General features: G+C 33.2%; 1 protein-coding gene across 2 annotated transcripts in view; it reads right to left on the reverse strand.

The window, feature by feature from the left end:
* PPFIA2 (PTPRF interacting protein alpha 2) overlaps positions 1-22,282 on the reverse strand; it is a 467,683-nt gene that overhangs the window by 86,891 nt on the left and 358,510 nt on the right. For both annotated transcript variants that reach the window (XM_055085240.1, XM_024122861.3), the window contains 8 exons: positions 19,109-19,255; positions 17,967-18,101; positions 12,545-12,628; positions 12,156-12,287; positions 10,541-10,603; positions 6,586-6,677; positions 2,025-2,160; positions 86-306 (listed from right to left, as the gene is read on the reverse strand). In XM_055085240.1, the coding sequence (XP_054941215.1) occupies positions 86-306; positions 2,025-2,160; positions 6,586-6,677; positions 10,541-10,603; positions 12,156-12,287; positions 12,545-12,628; positions 17,967-18,101; positions 19,109-19,255 (1,010 nt within the window). The remainder of the gene's footprint in view (positions 1-85; positions 307-2,024; positions 2,161-6,585; positions 6,678-10,540; positions 10,604-12,155; positions 12,288-12,544; positions 12,629-17,966; positions 18,102-19,108; positions 19,256-22,282) is intronic.

The raw sequence follows: 22,282 nt of genomic DNA on the forward strand, positions 1-22,282 counted from the left end.
ATGCCAATGTTTCTGATCTGATGATCACATTTTTAGAATCAAGGTCTTCTAATCACTTGAGACCATCAAAAATCATTGAACTCACCTGATTTCTTTGTTGATAGCATCCAATTGTTCCTGAAGCATCATGGCTAGGGTCTGGGCATCAGAATGACCACTTGGAGAGAGAAGATCCATTGAGCTAAAAATCGTTTCTCTATCATCATCATCAATGTCAGACATTTCTGTGTCACTTTCAAAAGGGTGGCTGCTTAGCACTCCAATTTGTTGAGTTCTATTCCATTCATGATCCCCAAGAGATTTCACCTAGATGGTAAAGGAACAATTACACTATTTATCATGCTGCTCATTTTCAAAGTATTATTCTGAAAATAAAAACTAAAAACATACATGCTTTTATAGCTTACTTGGTAAAAGTAGAACTGATTATTAATATTTTAATTTATCATTTCAATAAAATAGTTCCTTGATACTTAAATAATGGTAGGTACTAATTTTCAGCATAAATATCAATATTTTAATAGGAATAAAAATGATAAACTTCTGCATGATTTCTAGTTCAACCCCAATTCAAGGCAGCGATTACTTTAGAGCATCTATGTTTGCAACATTTTAACTTGTTTCCAAATATAACAATCTCCATTCACTTGTACTTCAGCATTTTCATCTCTTATACTAATTAGGCTGAGGGTACGAATATTACCACACAATAAATTACACAAGAATTCTCTCCCCAACATTCAAAGAAAGTATTAATAAAAATATTGCGCAGAGGTTTAATTTCATCTCCAGTGCTCTGGTCACTTAAATGCCTCACTGATTTTTTTAAACCCAAGGCATACTACAATAATTTACATGACTATGTTTTTAAAATGAATATAATAAATCCTCCATGTGAACAAAAGTCTTGAGTAACCAACATACCAGTGCTTTTCAAGCTGTGATCTGAAGGTAGGAGATGGTTGAAAGTAAGAGAGCAGTCCTAGATTTTCTGCTTTTTAAAAAATTGTTTTTCATTTTTGTGATGATGTAAAATGACTTTTGGGGGGACCACAAGATACTGCCCTGAGTACTTACTTCAGATTTGAGGACCTGAGTAAGTACTTGTGTTACAAATTGTTTTGGTACCAAGTAGCACTAATTTATTTACCACATAAAACTGAGAAAAGAACTGAGATGGATTTATTTATTCTTCGTTTGTTCATTTATTTATTTATCCATTCATTAGACATTGAATGCCTACTACAAGGGACTAACTTATACATGACATGTAGTTGCCAGCTAAAAAAATCAAAGGATGTCAGGAGCCTTGTATAAATAAGGACAAGTAGGTTATATAGTATTTTGGACACATAAAAGAGGTTGAGGAAAACAAACTATACTTAGGGCACACAGAACTATATATTACTTCTCTATAAAATGCAACTATATACTTACTCAACATATACAGCCTACAGATGTTAAGTTATTGACTGAATGAAAGGCTGGCACTGCAGCTTATAATGAACAGTTTTCTATAAACACTTTCAACAGTCTGTGTACATTTTCCTCAAAGTGTTATTAAAACAGTTATTATTATTAAAATATGTAATTTAAATTAACGATATAATTGCCATTGCTTAAATGCCCAAGCAAACCAAAAGCCCATTTGTTTGGCAATATGGCATAATAGATAAATGTGTGGAATTTGAAATCACACAAATACAGGCTCAAGTTTTGACTCTATCACTTTAAATGGCTGTGTAAGTCTGAACACTTAAAATTTCTCAGCTTCAATATTTTCACATCTGAAATTAGTATAAAATAGTACTCAATTTACAATGTTATGTGGATAAATACTTGGGACATACCTGGTTCAACTTTTGGTACGTAGTAGGGGTTATACGTTAGTTATAGTTTAAAAAAATATGTTATATATCACACCTGAAACTAATAAAACTGAATTTTCTCAGTATTAAAATACTATCCAAAATGGAAGAGTGCATTTACTTAAACCATCAAAGACTTGAAATAAAAAGTTTAACCTTTGGCTCATCTCTCCTCACACCCATGCGGCCTCTCCTTGGTCTTCTTATTACTTTAGTTGTTCTGTAATCAGACTGGCTGTCCACTAGGGATCCAACAGAATACCGCAGCTCAGCTGAGGTGTCTAGATGAGTTCTGGAAACAAGGAAAACATAAAATATGCTCAATCTCAAAAATTAAACTTACCAGCAAATCACTATCCACTGCTTAATTGGCAGTAAAGCACAAATCCTCAAAGGAAAAAAAAAAAAAAAAAAAAACTTCAAGGAAGAAAACAAGTGTTGAAGTGTTGTAATTTTCAGAGGTCTCTTAGGAGGCTTATGTCAGAAACCCCAGTCTCAGTTTCATTCTGAAGGTCAAGTTCATTTTCTCTTTTTAGAATATTAAAAAACCTTTCTGTTTATTAATCATTATTTTCAAAAGCAGTAGTCCAATGGAACATGTTAAGATTGACAACCAAAATCCATTGTCTTACATTCCGACAACTCTTAGTTTGAGCTATTTAGTGGATATCCCAGTACATGCTATTTATCACTGTATTTGTTTTAAATATTCCTCATTAAGCTAAGAGAAAAATGTGTAAATTTTGGGTCACAGAATTATCTATTTTCCAATGTTTTATTTTTCAATTTAGGAAATCAACAAAATACTTAAAATCAGATTGGCCCAAGGTTAATAATCTTATTTTTTTAATAAAATAGGATATTCCACCAGAAGAGTTTTTCAGCTTTTGATAAGACATTGTTCCAAAAAGATTAAGAAAAATCTTTTAATAAGCAAATTTAATTCTGAAATCTGCTTAGAGACAAAACAGTTGGAAAATTCTAACTGGAAAATATCGTAAGACTGGTTTTCAAAAAACGTGAAAATAAAGTACACTGTAATCAAAGTGCACTAAAGGTTTCTCCAAGTATATTATTTATATAGAGATTTACAGCAAATTCAGTTTACTGCTACGATAATGATGATAATTACAAATGCAACATGCTGTCCTATAAAATGATCCATCATCATTAGGAAATATGCTTAAAGCCGTGTTTTCTCTTGAACTTGGGGCTCCTGCTGATCTACTATGCTTTTACTCTTAGCTCTCTTTGTGAACAAAGACAAACATCCCCAAATATTCGGCAAGATTATAAAAGGTTAGGTGAGGTCTGGGTTTTTTAAAAAGTAGAAGACACTGACATAACTGATGCATGTCTTTGTTTTGCCAAATTGGACATCAAATGAACTAAAGAATCATCCCCCAAATAGATGACAGCTATTGTTTTTATAGCCGTGAACTTGAGACTTAATCAAGCAAAATGGCTTTATTATGAATTAGTCATATATTAAAAACTAACCAACCAGGCCATAGTCATTAAATGGCACAACTCTCAGTCTTTATTTATAGCAGAGGGTATAAGTTTCATGAAGACAAAGTTCAGATTTTAGTCACTATTGTATGCTCAAGGAGGTATTCCTAGAATACAATAAGAACTTAATAAATATCTGGTAAGACAATGAATGGATGCAATTGATTATAATACAGTCCTAACTGTCTAGGTTAGAACATCCTAGGGACCTTTAGTCTGTGGCTGCTTAGGGTAATGTCTCTGTGGGTATCAGAGTAGAATTTCTAAAATTTTAACACATCATCCTAGGAGTATAGTTTTCTTGTTGTTTTATCTCTCAACTCCAAGTCATTTATAAAAAAATGAAACAAAACACAGATCTGGTCCCATCAAAGCCCTGCTCAAAATTCTTCAGTGTCCTTACAAGGTCCTCTAGCTGGGCCCCTCCTACTTTCCAGCTACACTGCTAGTTACTCTCTGCCTTCTCTCTTCATCTAGCTGTGCTGTCTGTCATTTTCTTCAAACTTATACTTTCTTTTGCTTTGAGCCTTTGAACATGCTATTCTTTCTGCCTGAAATCGTCTCTTCAAACATTTATGTGGTTACTATTCTTAAGGTCTCAGCTTAAAAGTCCCATTCTCATATACTATTCTAGCTCCTGGTATTCCCTCTATTATAACAGTCCTCAAATTCATATTCCTGCATTTTCCATCTGGAACATGTATTCTTCACTACCATCACCACTGTATCTCCAATGTCACAGTCTCACAAGCAGAAAGTACTTAATTCATCTTGAAAGAACAAAGACCTGAACCAACACCAACTGTAGAAGAGCCATTGCTTATACTTCATCTAAAGCAGTTACTCCTCACCTCTCTCTTTTTATTCAACTCTGTGATCTGTCAGAGGCAGTATATCCATATATTTCAGCTTTAAAATTATTCTTGGTGTACAATATTTTGAGAGGCACTTGCAGATGTAAGTTACAATACAGTCACTGGATCCTTTAAACAAGGAACCAGGTAGTTTTCCCTCCTGAATCTCCTGTGACTCTTGAATATAATCTCACAAAGGAGCTTCAGTAGATAAATCAAGTACGAATTTTCTTAGAGAAAATCTGTTACTCATTTATCTGCTTCCTGGGATGTCCTTCATTGTCCTTTCCAATTATCCAGATCCTACCCTTTCCCTTGAGTTGAGCCAAATCAGGCTTTCTCGGCCACTCTGGAACTCATTTTACTTTCTTCTCAGATGAGATTCTAGTAGAGGATATTAGTCACTGATACTCACTTAAGCTCAACTCTTCTTACCTCCCCACCTGTAAGATCAAAAACTAGTAGATGAAGTTCTCATGCACTTTCTGTCTTCTTTATTGTTTTTTTTCAATTATGTGCACTCAGAAATATGAATGTTCAAGAAATAATTGCTGTTTAATAAATATTCAGTTATCTCATTATAAATTAGCTATCTTAATAATTCCTATAATACTTTATATTTGTGAGTTGATTTACTGTTTACAAAACACCTCTCACTTGTCTCATTTATCTGCAAAGTAATCTTGTGAGATAGTCATATTATTTTATAAAAATATTTTTATATAATTCATGTAAATATACATATATATTTTATAAAATTATTTTACATAATTATGTAAATATACATATATATATATTTGAACTTATTAAGGAAAAATGGGTTTTCCAAAATCAAACTGCTAGTTATTATATGTCTAAGACCTAGGAATGTCAGTTTTCTTATTTTTGGTCTAGTGTTGTTTCTATTACAATCCATTGTATCAAAGAATAGTTGTTCTGTATGTAGTTCCCAAGTTTCCCTGATGATCCTTCATTGTGGATTAATGTCACATTGATGGGCTGCCATGATGACTCACTAAGGTGATGAACTTTTAGACAACACCTCTAGAACTCTGTACTTCTGAGACTGAAGGTCAAAAAGACAATGAAACGGCCATTTGGTCTTATTAAAATATGTTTCATTTGTTGACTGAATAATGCTAGTTCTATGTATTTACACTGTTGGTATTTTATCAGCTCTTTCTTTCTCCTTTACCATCATCATCATCATCACCATGTATATCACTGAATTAATAGCCTCAGATATATAAACCATAATAAAACATTAGAAAAATAAACATTATTTTCAAAATTAAAGACCTACATATTTAAAAGTTCCTTGGGTATATTTATGCCTGCAGAACTGTGTTTCTTATACTATACTGAATTTTGTTCTTATTAATACTCACATTGAAGAGAATGTAAGCACCCTTACGATTTTTTTTAATTTGGATTTTTCATCTGAATGTCCAAAAAATGCTTTACTAGATATTCATTTATTCAACAATATGTATTGAGAGTATACTATATACAAGGTTTCTTTTTTTGGGTGCTGAGATTATAGTACTCAAAACAGACAAAATATCCAACCTTGTGGAGCTAACATTCTTAGGATAAGCATAAGACCAAGAAAAATGGACTTTTAGAAGTCTGTGGTGGTCAAAAGTTTCAAATAGCTGATACTGTGTTGTCTAACAAATAAATGCTCAAATGGGTGAATCCCTCTATGGTTTTTTTATCAACTTTAAATAAAAGTTTCTAAGCACAAAGGAAAATTATATGTGAATTATTGAGCTTGATCTGTCTATCTAGAGAGTAAAAAAGGATCTCTTTGCTTTTTTTTTTTTTTTAAGATTAGGTATTGAGTCAAAGTAGATGAGTACAAACAAGTTTACTTGAAGTTTTTTTTTTTTAAACACATTTAATTTCTCCTTCCCTCTTTATTGTAATTAGTTTAACAAAATAGTCAGATACTAAGTGATCATACCAATGATGTTTCTTCAGCAACATTAAACATTGAAAACATTTCTGCATGTAGAGAAAATGATTCTTCCTGGAAAGAGATGTAATCTCTATATATATGGTTCCACTTCTTCATTTATAATTTATAATATATAAGAAGACATAGTTCTATATATATTAAATACAGAATACAAAAGGTAATAATTTATATTTTTATTGCATATTTGAGGGAAGAATTACTAAATTAGAGAATTATTTTTGAGTGTAAAAGCTGTAAGTCAGTAAGGGATCAAAATAGGGCAATGCCCGCTGAGAAACAGGAGGTACTTACTTATTTTACTTGAGGAGATATGAAACCATAAGGAAATTCATATTGATTATTGGTGCAAAAGCTTTTTATTTAATGTTACCTTGATATTGTGGGTTCAATTAAAGAGCCAGTTCTCATTTTCAACTGGTCAAGTTCAGATCTCAGCTTTTCAATTTCTTCTGCTAATCTCTCCTAAAAATCAAAGAGGCGTTACTCAGATGATATGCATATGCCATTAGTACCAACACTCAACTATGATAAACCAAACAACCAAGCTTAACGACTTTTTAAAAATGGAAAAAATGATTAACATATTTTTATTACATATTGTTAGACATGACAGCAAAAAATGCCAGATTTTCTCCTTGAAATGAAAATATGACAGCAGAAATCAATAAAATTTTATCTACATTCCCTAACATTCACTAATGCTAAGTTTTTCTAAACATATGGGAAAACTAAGGTCATGACCAGCTATGTATACATCACTTCAAAATCTGAGTAGAAAGTATAGCAGTTTAAAAAATAAAGAAAAGGTCTTATTTCTACAGTAAGTAAAGGAATTCTACCATCCTATAATGGTCGAAGGACACATGGGTGAAAGAGAAGGAAGATTAAATTAAAAGGATGAGAAAAAAATTATCACTTGATATGAGTTAAAATTATTAGCTCGATATTGGTACAATAATTTATGCAACTGATAATTTTCTCAGATTGGCATTAACAGTTTCAGTCTGCAAATTTATGAAGATGAGGGTGATCTTATAGCCCTTAATTAAATACTCATGTAAGGACTTAATGTTGTTTTTGTGATTATAAATTTTATAACATTATAAATGTGTCCTTCCAGATTTTCTATTGCTGTTATTCTTCCCCCTCCATGTGGCCAATGCTGGACATTTTACTGGACTCATACTTCTTTTCTCACCACAATTTTTTGTCAATGTGGCCTTTGCAATGTTTCTCTTATCTGCTCTTTTTAAAATTCTTTCTACCACCATCCTACATTACACACATTTTTACCTTTTTCCTGAATTATTTTACCAGCTTCCATGATGTATTGCTACCTTCAATCTCTTTCCCACACATTCCTCTGCTAGATGTATCATTTTATAAAACATGTTTGATCAAATAAAATCTTTGTTTATAATTATTTGATAGTTTCTTATTGCATTTATTAATTCATTTATTCATTATTTCCACAAATATGCATTGACCACCTCTTGTGTGCTAGGCCCTAAGATATAGTAGTGAACTAACAAATTTCTTGCCCTCATGTAATTTACAGTCTAGTAGAAAAAACAGTAAACAATTTGGATTTATAGGATGTTGGTAGGGAGGAGAAAATAGGAGAATAATGGAAGGGGTCTCCAATAAAGTGAAATGGAGGGAGTTAAAATATACATTAAGAAAAGGAATGGCAGATAGAAGAAATGGCAGGTGAAAATGCCTCTTAGGGGGACTATTTTGGTGAGGGAGAGGATAAGGTGGCCATTGTGACTAGATTGGAGAGATTAAGGAGAGAGACAAATAGAATGGATTTAGAAAATCATGCTTACAGAGTTTGGTAAGGGTAGACCTGAAAGCCTTGCAAACCATTTTTAAAGTAGGCAATGATTGGGGGATTTCTGAGCAGAGAAGTGACCTGATCATTCTGATGGCTGTGAAATGGACTGATAAATGGGATTGGGAAGTAGAGAAGATAAAAAATTATTATGTTCTTCCAAAAACAGGCAAGAGAATTATGGCTTGGACAACAGTGGTGTTAGAAAGAGAATGGCAAGGATATTGGTTGTATTTTGAAGATAGAATTAAGAGAATTTGCTATGGACTGGCTATGGGGTGTGTGATAAAGAAAGAGGTCAAGAACAGCTCCAAAGTTTTTAGCCTGCGTAGTTAAGAGAAAGAAGTTGTGATTTACTGACAAGACTGCTGCTGGTGGTGATTAGGTTAGGTGGTGGTGGTGTTTGGGGGGTTGGGGGATTACTTGTTAAGACTGAGATGACCATGTGTCCGAATAGAGATACTGGGTTGACTCTTGAATATATGTACTCCCTCAGGGAAGAGGAAGTACAGTAGGTGATCTAAATTAGCAAATTCACAATTTACAGATGGTTTTTAAATCCATGAACTCACCAGGGACCGAACATAGAGAAGAAATCCAAGGACAGTCCTAGGAACTTCAAATTTTAGAGATCAAAATAATGAAGAGAAACATGAAAAGAAGAGGTTGAGTATATGAAGGATATTACTAATAATGGACTGTGAGTTAAAGATAATTGAGTGAAAATTTGAGGAGTTATAGATGTGGTTAGATGAGGAAATGTGCTCAGCTGTATGGAATGATATTCAGAAATGAGGTATGACCTGGGATTTGCTGCCTCTAGGGATTGACATGAACAGGAATGCAAAGCATGGAATGATTAGTACTGCGGGTTGCCTGGGCAGACTTTTGGAGCTACAGGCTTGGGTAGGAGGTTGGGGAGTGGGTTCTGGGGATCTTGCCAGAAGCACACAGACCTTTGGATAACATAACATTCTATAACAGGATTAAGTCCCGAATTCACAATCTGTTTACACCCTAGTTCTTTAAACACATACCAGTCACAGCAAACTTCTGGTGATTCAGCAAATCAACCATCTTTGTTTTCTCTGTGCTAGTGCATAGTTATCATCTTCTTCCCTACCCTTCTTTATTTGTTAAGATCAAATGTGCCTTCAAGAGCCTGATGAAATGTTATCTTCTTCATTGGAGACTTTCTGAACTACTTCAGAAAGAATTAGATGCTATCTTCTAGGCACCATATTGTATTGCTCTAATACACCTATCTTTCGGGGTTTAAGGGTGTGTATGTCCTGACTGTGGGATTAAATAGTTATTTTTTTAATTAACATCATAATATGTAGTATTCAATACAGTTAAATGTACAATTGTTCTTTCTTATCTTTATTCTCTCATCTTTTCCAATACCTTCCAAATGACATACTGTTGCCAGATCTCCTTCCCTTCCCTCCTTCCTTCCCTCCCTTCCTCCCTCTCTTCCTGCCTTCTTTCCTTCCTTCTATTACTCCCTCTCTCCCTCCTTTCTCTGTTTCCATTCCTTCCATCTTTTGTTTAATATACATCTATAAGTCACTTCTTAAGTTAGTGATTTTATATTATTTCATTTACTGATGCTGAACAAAATGAAATAAGACAAAATTGCTAACAAGAATTTTACATGTTAAGGAAGGAGGAAAACACATTAGCAATTACAGCTTTTAACATTTTATAATCTGGTCCTTATCTGCCTAGTCTATCACATATCCTACAATAAGAATAACTGATTCCAGCCAAACTGTTATGTTCATTATTATTTAAGATATCAAACTCACTACTCACCTCCTCCCCACTCTAAGCACTTGCAATCATGGCACAGGCACTGTATTTGAAAGTCTTGCAAAACAGTCCTATCTTTCCTTAAAGCATTCTGAAGCCTTCTTTATAGCAGCAATGTATATTGATCTCTCCTACCTGTAGTTCTTACTATCTTTCATTCATTTGACACTTGGCATCTGTGACTCTACAACTCATTGCTTTGTGTTTTCTCTCCTCAATTAGACTTTTCAGGTACTTTAGAACTAAGTTCATGTTTGCAAATATAACAGCACAATTTTACGCACAGTAGGTATTTAATACATTTCTGCTAAAATAATATCTCAAACTAGACACAAATCAGTGCATACAGTTTTATCCCATTTATATAAAGCATGAAAAAAGTCAAAACCATTTTTTTTCTGTTAGAAGTCAAGATAGTGATTATCCTTTAGGATAAGAGTAGTGATTATATGCTAACTAAGTGGGGCTTCCAGGATGTTGATTTTCAGTGTGTTTGGTTTGTAAAAATTCATCAAGCTCTCCCTATATATGTACACTTTTCTGTATGTATAATATAAAAGTTAAAATATTTTCAAAAGATAACATCCTAAAATTATTTATTAACAAATTTATTTTATAATAAAATATTCACCAATGTGAAATAGAAAAGTGGGCAAAATGTAAGCTTCCATAATACCTTATCATGTAAAGATTCTTCCAGATTCTTTCTGAAAGTTTCTGATTCTTGAATTAAAACATTCTACAGAAAAGAAAAAAAACAGATAAATAATAAATAAAACAGAAAATAATTAAATGTGTAGATTAATTTTTTATCACTCAAGAATCTTCTTTGATTCCTTCCTTGGTACATCTATTTTTTCGTTTCCATGGAAACCAAGTTTCATTGGAATCTTTAAACAAGACACCTTAACATTTTTAGAAATACATAATTTAAATAGGAAATGTCATTTTGAAACACTTGAATTGACAAATAAGATAAATATTAACTTTTAAGCTATTTCTGACTGCCTCTTCCCAGTCTTTTTAAAATTTGAAATAATTAGGTTACTTTTCAAATGAGAAAAAGTGAATAAAAAGCAAAATATTAGCCAAAGCTATCATAGAGAAGAATTCAGATAAACTCATTTTTACTACCCGAAGAAAGAAGAAATTGTAAGATCAGATTTTTTTAAAAGTTCTATTTCTGGATCTTTATTTCAAATACAGAATTAACAATTTCTAATAATGTTTAAATTATTAGATAAATAAAAATAAAATATTAGCTTTTAAAAACTAATGTTACATATCATGATGTGGAAATAACTTGCATCATAGATTTGAAAAAAATTCTTGCCATAAAAGTATTACTGTTGTAAAAGCTTTATGCTTTTCTTATAGTATTACAAAGCATGATTTAAAATAATGTATTCTTTTCAAATTTATAGAGTTAAATTAAAATAAGAGTGTGGTTATTGGCATGCATTTGGTGCTGAATGGGAAGAAGGCATGCCTTATGACTTCTTAATGGGTAAATTAATCAAACTACTTTAACATTTCATTGAAACATTTTTCCTATTTTGGTTTATTGTATGGAGCAGGGGAAAATGTCTAGCTTAAGTAGCGATTGGCATTCAATCTAAATTTCCAAAATGACTTCTCCACCTAGGTTTTAGTCCCTACCTTTTTTTATACTCTGGAATTGGCAACCAGCTCACTAGCTTTTGCTGGTCAGGTAGTCACCAACTATTAATCGGACATATTAACTGTGAATGAAATTGTAGATTGTACAGAAACACTTTTTTGGAAACAATGCAGCTGAAAGTTTTGCATTTCTAAACTCTGTGGTGGGACTGACACTAGTGCTGTTGGTGATATAAACTCACTCACATTTCGGCTTTTAGACTAGCAGTAGATTCAGTTACTTGAAACATTTGTATGGTTCAAAGCAAGCCTCCCCACACACTCCAAAATACTAATTTTTGTCTTACTCTTCTTTTTTGCATACCACGTGAAAGACAAATGAAATATTTTCATCACAAAAGTGCAACACGTTTTAATACCTTTGTCTTATATGATCATGCTAATATGTAAGATTTATATACCATGTAACATTTTTTATTCATTTAAAAATTGATCTTACATATTTTTACAGAAACTTTTTTTTCACTTTTAAGAATATATCAGGCAGGCTTTTTTTAAATTAAGGAAAGTAAATGGATCATCTGAACAATGCAATTATTGTAGCAGAGTGTAAAACAAACATGATCATAAGAACATAGCTGATAATCATGTGATTCTACTGGTCCTTTTACCTTCTCTTCTAGAGCAGCCATTCGTTCCTTTAAGTGTAGCTGTAAGCGTTCATTGGATTCAGTCAGAAGTCTATCCACAGTATCGGATAATCTTTTGTTGTGCTCCTCATTCATTTTCTCTCTTTGCCTAGCCTTACATTCGAAAAATAAATAAATTTAACATAAAAATCACTTTAAAATATTTGGGTTTGTTTGTATTTTTTCTAGTTTTAAAGCTGGATTTAATTTTATATTTGTTTTGATTAAATTGGCAGAAACTTTTTTTAATGCACAGGGCATATTCATATGATTTTAAATATAACCTATAATCGAGAAAGACATTCAGTTCTTATATGTAGAATATAAATCCATAAACTGATGCTTGAGAGGGATGGTCTTAAAATACATACTCTTTGAAGTTCTTGATTTTTCTCTTCAAGTTGACCTTCTAGATGCCTCATACGTTCTTCAATGTTTCCATGTCTTTCTTCAGCCTATTAAGAAATATGAAGAATGCACCTGACATGTAAGATATGGTTAACACTTTTCCTCTAAATAAACTTAAATAAAATGTAAAGCAAGCTACTACCAACTGCAAATGTAGTTTTCAAAAAATAAACTTTTTTTAAACAGGCAGCTGAACAGCATTGCTTGAAATGTGTCAGCTACAAAGGCCTGTTACATCCAAGCATCAGCAAAACATTGGAGTTATTTATGAGCAATGAAATCAGCCAAATGTAACATGCAGACTGTGCATGGTTTGAACACAAACCTGCCATTGTCCAATCTTAAGCTCCTGAAGCACTGAACTGCACAGATGGTCGATTATCAATAAATAAAAGTAACATAATTTTTACAAATGAAAAGAAAAACTTAGATGAATTCTATTTAGCAATAGAAAGTAAAGTCCAGTAGGACTACCTTCCTACGTATGGAGATCATTTCTTGTAGTTTAGCTTCCATAACATATTGATAATCATCAGATGAGGTAGAAGAGGTTGGATCAGACTAACGAGTCAAGGAAAAGGAGAGGGACAAAATTGAAAAATCAGAACTAAAGGCACTGACACTGAACAGAACATAGCACAGAATGCTTAAAAGAAAAATGTGACAGCAAATTTAATACTTTAATAGAATTTTATGTGGAAAGAACTACACTGATATCTGGTGAACATGATGAAGTTGATGGTTATAAGTGAAAAATAATGATATGCTCAAATAAAAAGCTACCAACCTAAGGTATGGAAGGTTAGTGATGGCTGGCAATGAAAGACCACTATAGACAGAATTAAAGCAACTCTGAAAGAGTCATGTAATAATTGGAATTACGGGAAACCAAACACTAGAATATGTCTCTGATAGATTGTTAGAAGTTTTATATTTTGGTTTGTTTGTTTGTTTATCATATTACTTAAAAATAACGGAAACAAAGTACCTCAATATTGAGGAGTAGGCCAAGGCAATGACTCAGGTGAAATAAATTTGGAACAAAATTTATTATAAACCCAGCTCTCTAGAAATCAGAGAAAAAGCTAAGCCACGGGGTTAATTATTATGAGTATTCTCCAATTCAAGCAGGACTGAGTTTCCTCAGCAGCACTGGCAAACTTGCAAAATGACTTCTGGTATCTGAATACACACTATGGCTGTAGGTGTAGAACCTCAGCGCCTATTCTTAGACATAGCCTTAATTCGACATTTTAAATGAAAATGATTAAAAGTCCTCAAATAAAGTGACAATAATGCTGTGAGGACAAGAAAACTTATTGTGAATTCTCCTGAATGATAATAGGGACCATTCTAAAACTGATTCTGCATTGATTTGTTGCTATGGAAACAAAATAGTGCCCTAAAGTGAACAGGCAGCACAGTGCCTTTTGTGAGCTAATGTTTGCCCAGTGCCAAGGTTAGTTACACGTCTTGGAGGTGAATGTCAGGTTACCACAGATGCAGAGTGTTCAACACATGTGACATTGCTGATAGCTGAATTGTATTAGTATGTTATGCACAGATTACATGTAAAGTTACATCAACATTTTAATCATAATTAGAAGTCAAATAATCGCAACAGCCAAAGTACCCTATGTCAGGATAACAAAATTTAACCTCCAGAACATATTCTATTACATTTTATAAGTTTATTCTAAAACAGTGAAACTTACTTTATGCAAATATAGGGCTATATATAAATATATCATGCAGTACCTGAAAAGAAATAGCAACCTATTCATGTATTGGTTCATATGCATATGTACTATTTTATGCAACAAATTCCAACTTAATCTATAAAATAAACATTTAACATTTAACTGCTGTGCTCATGCAAATAATAACATTTACATTTTGAAAGATTTTCCTTCGGATATTCTTATTTCATAAATCGGGAAAATAATGAAGAAATAACAAATAACCAATTTCTCTCCCCAAATTTCCAACCAGAAGCAACAGAGAATGTTACCACAGTCTTCAAATGCCACAAAATGATTTAATAGTATTTTTTAAAATTTATAATTCAATTAAGAATACAGTAAATGGATCAAAATATTGCTGAAATTATATATTTTAAATTCTTAAACATATCTGTAATCTCTCAAAAGTACATTTTAACAAGCAGTTAATGTTAAGACAATTAATCTGGTGACTGATTCAAGGTAGTCAAGGCATGAACATTTCAATTTACAAAACTGTTTATTCAAATATACAAGTAAGTCAGTAGATCTTTCAAAGGTCCTTAAACTTCTAGCTGTTTCCATCTTAAACACACCAAACTGAAAACATACCAAACATTGTGAAAATTCACTTCAGAGATTAAACGAGAATTCTGTCATGTTTAAATCACTGTTATTGTTGATACTTTTTATTGGTACTAAAAATGAATGAAATACCTTATGGAATTCAAGATGAATTATGTCCTTGCTTAGGAATATGCATTTTAATTAAAGAAGTAAACATCATAAATCATAAGACTGGGATCCCAAAATGTTTATTATTTAATTGTAAATACACTCACCAAAGCCAAATTTTTAATTTTATCTCTAGCCATTATTCAATACTTCTGACTTTCTAAAAGCCTTAAATGAGCTTTAGCTACCTATTTTTAAACACACACACACCACACTGGCAGAAAAAAAGATACTCTTATCAACCGAAGAATAAATTCAGAAATCATCTCTAAACAAACACTGGGTCAATTTGCAACCACTCTTGATTTATGTTCACCTTAACCTTATGAAGACTGCAATTTAAGCAACTGGTGTAAATACTATAGTCACATAAGAACAATCTGCTATTTTTTGACTCCTTGATGGGATATAGGGATTATCTTGGTTTCACTCTTTAATGTGACAAAGCAATTTTCACACGAGCTAAAGTTTTAGAAGAAAACTTTACAGTTTTCTTTTATAGGCAGAAATAGTTTTGAGAAGAATGTGAACATATTTGGAAATGGAGAAGCAACCAAATTTAAAGAGAGGAGGGCCAAAGAGAAGAAAACAATAGTGGCAGATAATAAAAGTAGAAAAAATACTTATAGGCCAATTAAAATATATGAGGGATTATTAACTATCATTCAAAATATAGGAGAGGGAGCCTAGGTTTAAACTAAGCATAAATCATAAATTAGTGAGAAGTCAAAAACATTATGAAGTAGAAAAGACTATGGAGATCAATAGTAAGATATTGAAAACAAACTGGAATTGAAATAATGAATAACTAAAACCGGTTCTAGAGACAGTCCCTAAAGGTCTTGAGAACAGAGATAGGTAAATGGTCAAAAATCATTTTAGCCATAAAGCTTGGGAGAGCAAATGAAAGACTGATCTTCAAATGTTATAAAAGGGTTACAAGCAGAGGGAGTAAACTGGAAATAAAATCTCAGCACCAGAGGCATGTGAATAATGAATTAAATATGGCGATAATCTAAAAACTGTATATCTGAAATAATGTTGATACAGAGCCAGTCAGGAGAGAAAGCAGTAAAAAGGACAAGCAGAGTGAATTCTAACATTTTCATACTTTTTAAGAGAGATAAAACTGCTGAAAAGTGAGGAAATCAAAAGGGTCTATTCCCTTTCTATTCCCTTTTAATTCCAGATGAAGTGGAATTTTAGCAATATATTATCAGGTAGGAGTGAACTGAGGAAATTATTTTGGGTGCATAAGTGAATATATGTATCAAATACGACCTCAATAAAATAAAATAGAGGGCAAAACAGATGAGACACCTATTTTAAGTTTTTTTTTACATTCTAAATTAAGGATTCTTAGGAATATTTAAAGCCTCATATGTTAAGTATTATATTTTAAATTATGCTTTATTCTCAATCCATCAGAGGTTAATTTGGGGCAATTTTTTGCTCAATTTTAAACTGTGTTTTTGGGGGAGAGATTCCAGACTTTCTTGTATTTTACTTACGACACTATTGATGATTATTTTACACTAAAATATTACAAAAGTTACTTTTATTATTTAGCCACTTGCCTAACTCACCCTAAAATAGTTCAGTTCAATAAGATAACTCTATAAAAGTTCTTTATATTCCTCAGATGAAAAGCCTAAGAATACATATCTTAATTCATATTATAGTAATTTTAAATGTGTTTGCAAGAAAAAATAGCATACTACTACTACTATGTTTGCACTTTTTTATATAATTTCAATAATATTTCTAAAATTAAATAAGTTTATATTTATTTTAGAAATCACACATTTCTGAAATATCCAGAGTGGTTTATGGTATGGTCTGTGACTATGGAAGGATCCAGATTGTATCACCCTAATCAGACTAAAGTTTCATTCAGCTAGTTAGTCCAATACTTTACAACCAACTATACCAATACTTTCTGCTTTGTCAACTGTTTGTCTTTTCACAACCTGTTTAACTACCCTATTTTAACTAATAGGCATCAGTTTACTCTTCCTCTTTAATTACTTACTTTTCCAAAAGTAACTATACGTGTCTACTTTTATTTTGCTGCATCAATTGTTTTGGATAATCCCTAATGCCAGAATTTATAACTTGCAGTTCATATATCTATCTGACCCGTTTACTGCAGTGGTGTGGAAAACAGCACATGGTAATGACTGTGTGAACATCTAAAATGTGTGTACATTTTTGAATTGATATAAAAAGTCAAACATGCTTTTAGTGACAAAATCTGTACTTTTATTCTAGTGACATGTGACTTTCAAGCAATGCCATTCCATTTGACTGTGAAAGGTAAGAATAGTTGTTTTAGCATTATAATGGTTGCTAAATTCTAAAATATGCATATATTGCAGAATCTAATGTCCATAACATAGCAGTTAATTTTGAACATTCTTCAGAATATTATTGATTTTAATTGGTTCAGAAGAAATTACAACTATTAAAATCACTTTCTGACTATTTAACGGCTTTAGACTTCTACAAATCTAATGTCTAACTTCTAACAAAATTTTTTCATACCATAGTCAGAAAGGAATCAACTGCTTATGATATCTCCTACATTTCTAATACCGTACAATTTATGTTGAGCTTACTAAATTATTATTTCTCATGTATATCCATATGTGCAAATATAACCATGGAAAATTAACTCTAAGGACGTGATATTTTGTTTGTTTTTGTTAATGTTTAAATAGGCAAAGGAATCATCACATCATATATATCAGTCATTCATTTCAACATAAATAAGATATGTGTAACATAAAAATTCATCTAAATAACAGACCAATATAGTAAAGATTAAATAATATTCATAAAGCCTAAAGAAAATCTTTATATATTCCATTTTGATTACTAGTCATTTCTATAAGTATATCTAGGTTGACCAATTGTTTTATTGCAGTACCTTTGTCAGGGCTGCAATTCTCTGAGCCAGTTCAGCCTCTACTTCAGGTAAGGTCTCAGCTTTTCTCATAGTTTGCTGCAACTTTTGCTCAGCTAGCTCAAGACGCTCTTGTAACTGTCTGTTCTTCTCTTCCATCTGAAATAGGGATGAAAAAAGAGACACTTAAATTGTCACAGTTAGGATAGCAAACACCAGTCACCAGGGGCTGTGGGCTTCAAGCCACTCTTCTAGAGTTAAAATAAGCTACTACTACCATACCTACTGTGCAAAGAGGTTATTGTTCTCATGCTTTCATATATTACTTATCCATATTCCTTAATAAATTCAGCACATTAAAAAAAGAAAATCTTTTACTGACGGCAGCAAAAAGAAAAGAAGTTAATAGTGAGTATTAACTTGAACAAATGGAATACAACTTAGTACTAAGACTTCAGATACACCGTAATAGCAACATACTGAAAATCGTAACATTAGCTGGAGTAGGAGAGGGAATGTAGCATAATGATTGAGAGTCCAGGCTCTAGAGATGAAGTTGGCAGACTTCTCCTGTGAAGGCCAGATGGTAATTATTTCAGGCTTTGTGTATCATAAAGTCTCTGTTCCAACTATTCAATTTTACTGTTGTAGCACAAAAGCAGTCATAGACAATCATTAAATGAATGGGTATGGCTATGTTTCAATAAAACTTTATTTATAAAACAGAGCCACAGTTTTGGCACATGGGCCATAGTTTGCTCACTCCTTCTTTAGAGCCGAATAGACCTAGGTTTCCATCATTGACTCTGCAATTACCATATGTGTGACCTTCGGAGAGCATTCATGTCTCTGAACCTTAGTTTCCTCAGTATAATAATTGTACTTACAGGTGGTGGTTGGATTTAAGTGAGGTAATACATGTAAACTGTTTAGCACAGTTTCTGGTTCATGTCTAGATCCAAAGTAAATATTAGTCATTATTTTTATTATTATTAAGATAGATTTTTAGATTACACACTGAAAATCACATCTGTTTAGTTGGCTTGGTTATAAATTTTAGAGAATGATTGATTACCAAGGAATACCATATATTATTTACTCCATGTTTTGTGAGAATGGTGAGAACACACACAGACCAGAACAAAACCAAGATAGAGATACTGAACCTGCCGTAGGATGGCCTCTTTATTTGCTAACTCATTTTCTAGTTTGTCATTCATGTCATGTATGGAGGTAGATTCTCTCTGAGCACTGAGGTAACGCTTCTCAAGGGTCGTGATTCTTTCTTCCATATCTTCTTTCTGTGCCATGGCCTATAATTAAAAATTTTAAAAATCAGATTCTTAGTTTATATATTGTCTTATTATTTAAATTAGTGAGATATAAAAGAAACTATTGCTTTCTTGAGGTAAATATTTATTCCTTTCTTTTCATTAAGGGGATGCAAAATTTCATGTGAGTTTTCTTAACTTATCTGTCAGAATTCTTCTTATGTCTTGGGTTAGCAAAAAGCTTTCTCTCTCTGAGAATGCAATGGAGTACATTTTAAAACTCGTTACTGTAGAATTGGTATTCTTAGAAAAGAAGTGGCAGAAAAATTAGTTCATTACACAGTAGAAATAAGTATAATTATGGGTAGAGTTGCAAACTATAAAATTGGTAAAATGGTGGCTATAGTTCCAAATTGCAAAGGGATTTTCAAAGAAGGATAATAAATATCATCAGTATCCTTATTGTCATGTATAAGTAAGAATAGTTCAGTGGTTAAAAGAGAAGGCAAAAATGAAAAAAAAAGTAAATTTGAATCACACTCACAAATGAATTGACGAATTTACTTTGGAACTTAACCATTTCCCTTGTTTAACTGGAATATGATATATTCCAATTAAAAAGAATTTAGAGAACTCAATGAACACAAATGTCTAGGGGAAAATCAGTTATTGGTGCAAATGAAGCGATAATTTTAAATACTATATTAATAATATAATATTAACTATTATATTAAACAATAATTTAAAACCATATAATTCATAGATAACATGGAAATGATTTTATCTTCCTAATAGCTTACATGGGAATTTATTAGTAGGTAGATAACCTACTTTTTTGAGATATTGGGAAAAATCAGCTGCAGAAGTGAGCATCTTGGGCCTGGTGTGGTTTTCTGATAATTTGGGAAGCTCCTTTTCATAAGGAGCCTGACATTGAGGAGATGGTGGTGTTTTCCATTTATTACCATCCAGGTTTCTTTGACCACTTGCTCCTAAGCAGTCTCTTTGTTACTCTCCTACAAGATCCAGAGTCAATCCTGCCACATGCACAGAACAGATAAATTCCCTTCTAATTTTCCAAAAGAAATAGAAGACCTTAAATGGACAGTCCTTCAGCTTCCTGATCTTCCCTCACCACCATCTGGAAATTTAACTACATCCACACAAATCCTTAACCTCTATCTTTCAGTTTAGAACAGGTGTTCCACCTTCCCTCAAAGTTCAGTCATTATCTGTATTCTGGGTTTTATGCCTTTTCTACTTCAGGGATCTTGGCCACTTTTTCTCCTGAATTTTCAAGGTGCTAGTAGAGGTAAATCCCATAACAAAAGCTAGAAGAATGAAACAGGCTTATAAAAAATTTGGTACAGATCAGAGGTAGAGAGCAGAGGAAACAGAGATGATTCAAAGAAAATAAAAATAAGAATGATATATTATCTGCATGACCATTGTCCACAATCTGAATTGAAATTATGAAACCAAACTGTTGGAGTGGGTGGGAAGACTTACCATAGCTTTAAAAATAAGTAAGCAGATTTATTTATCAGGTAATTAATTAAATCCTAGAAAAACAGAAAGCCATACAAAAGGAAATATTATCATTGAAAATGACTACTTGGATCATTTGTGGAATTATTTACATAGTCATAATAATGGTAACACTGAATGTGATTTTGGGATGATTATAGTGGGAGGATGGGTGTAAGAGAAAGGAAGGGAAAGAATAAGAGAGCTAAAATCCTTATATAATATAAGAGCAAGACATAGGATAAGTTTAAATAAGAGAAAATACCAGAAGTAATGGCTAAAAGGGTTGAAATTAAGAATTTCAGGGACTATTCACACCTCCCCTCCCAGGAGCCTGTGCAGCCCACCACTGCCAGGGTCCCGTGATCCCCAGGAGAATGCACAGCGCGCATCAGGCTGGTGCAATGTCATGCCGGCCTCTGCCGCCCCAGGCTCGCCCCGTATCCGTACCCCTCCCTCCCCCTGGCCTGAGTGAGCCAGAGCCCCTGAATCAGCTTCTCCTTTAACCCTGTCCTGTCTGAGCAAAGGACAGACGCCCTCAGGCAACCTACATGCAGAGGCGGGGCCAAATCCAAAGCTGAACCCCAGGAGCTGTGCGAACAAAGAAGAAAAAGGGAAATTTCTCCCAGCAGCCTCAGGAGCAGCGGATTAAATATCCACAATCAACTTGATGTACCCTGCATCTGTGGAATACCTGAATAGACAACGAATAATCCCAAATTGAGGAGGTGGACTTTGGGAGCAAGATATATTTTTTTTTCCCATTTTCCTCTTTTTGTGAGTATTTATGTGTATGCTTCTGTGTGAGATTTTGTCTGTACAGCTTTGCTTTCACCATTTGTCCTAGGATTCTGTCCGTCCGTCCGTTTTTTTTTTTTTTACTTTTAAAAAGTTTTTTCATAATAATTATTTTTTATTTTAATAACTTTATTTTATTTTATCTTACTTTATTTTATCTCCTTCCTTCCTCCCTCCCTCCCTCCCTTTCTATTTTTTCTTCCTTTTATTCTGAGCTGTGTGGATGAAAGGCTCTCGGTGCTACAGCCAGGAGTCAGTGCTGTGCCTCTCAGGTGGGAGAGCCAACTTCAGGACACTGGTCCACAAGAGACCTCCCAGCTCCACGTAATATCAAATGGTGAAAATCTCCCACAGATCTCCATCTCAACACCAAGACCCAGCTTCACTCAACGACCAGCAAGCTACAGTGCTGGAAAACCTATGCCAAACAACTAGCAAGACAGGAACACAGCCCCATCCATTAGCAGAGGCTGCCTAAAATCATAATAAGGCCACAGACACCCCCAAACACACCACCAGACGTGGACCTGCCGACCAGAAAGACAGGATCCAGGCTCATCCACCAGAACACAGGCACTAGTCCCCTCCAACAGGAAGCCTACACAACCCACTGAACCAACCTTAGCAACTGGGACAGACACCAAAAGCTACGGTAACTACGAACCTGCAGCCTGCGAAAAGAAGACCCCAAACACAGTAAGATAAGCAAAATGAGAAGACAGAAAAACACACAGCAGATGAAGG

The sequence above is a fragment of the Physeter macrocephalus genome, chromosome 6, assembly GCF_002837175.3.
Source record: "Physeter macrocephalus isolate SW-GA chromosome 6, ASM283717v5, whole genome shotgun sequence".
NCBI lineage: Eukaryota > Metazoa > Chordata > Mammalia > Artiodactyla > Physeteridae > Physeter > Physeter macrocephalus.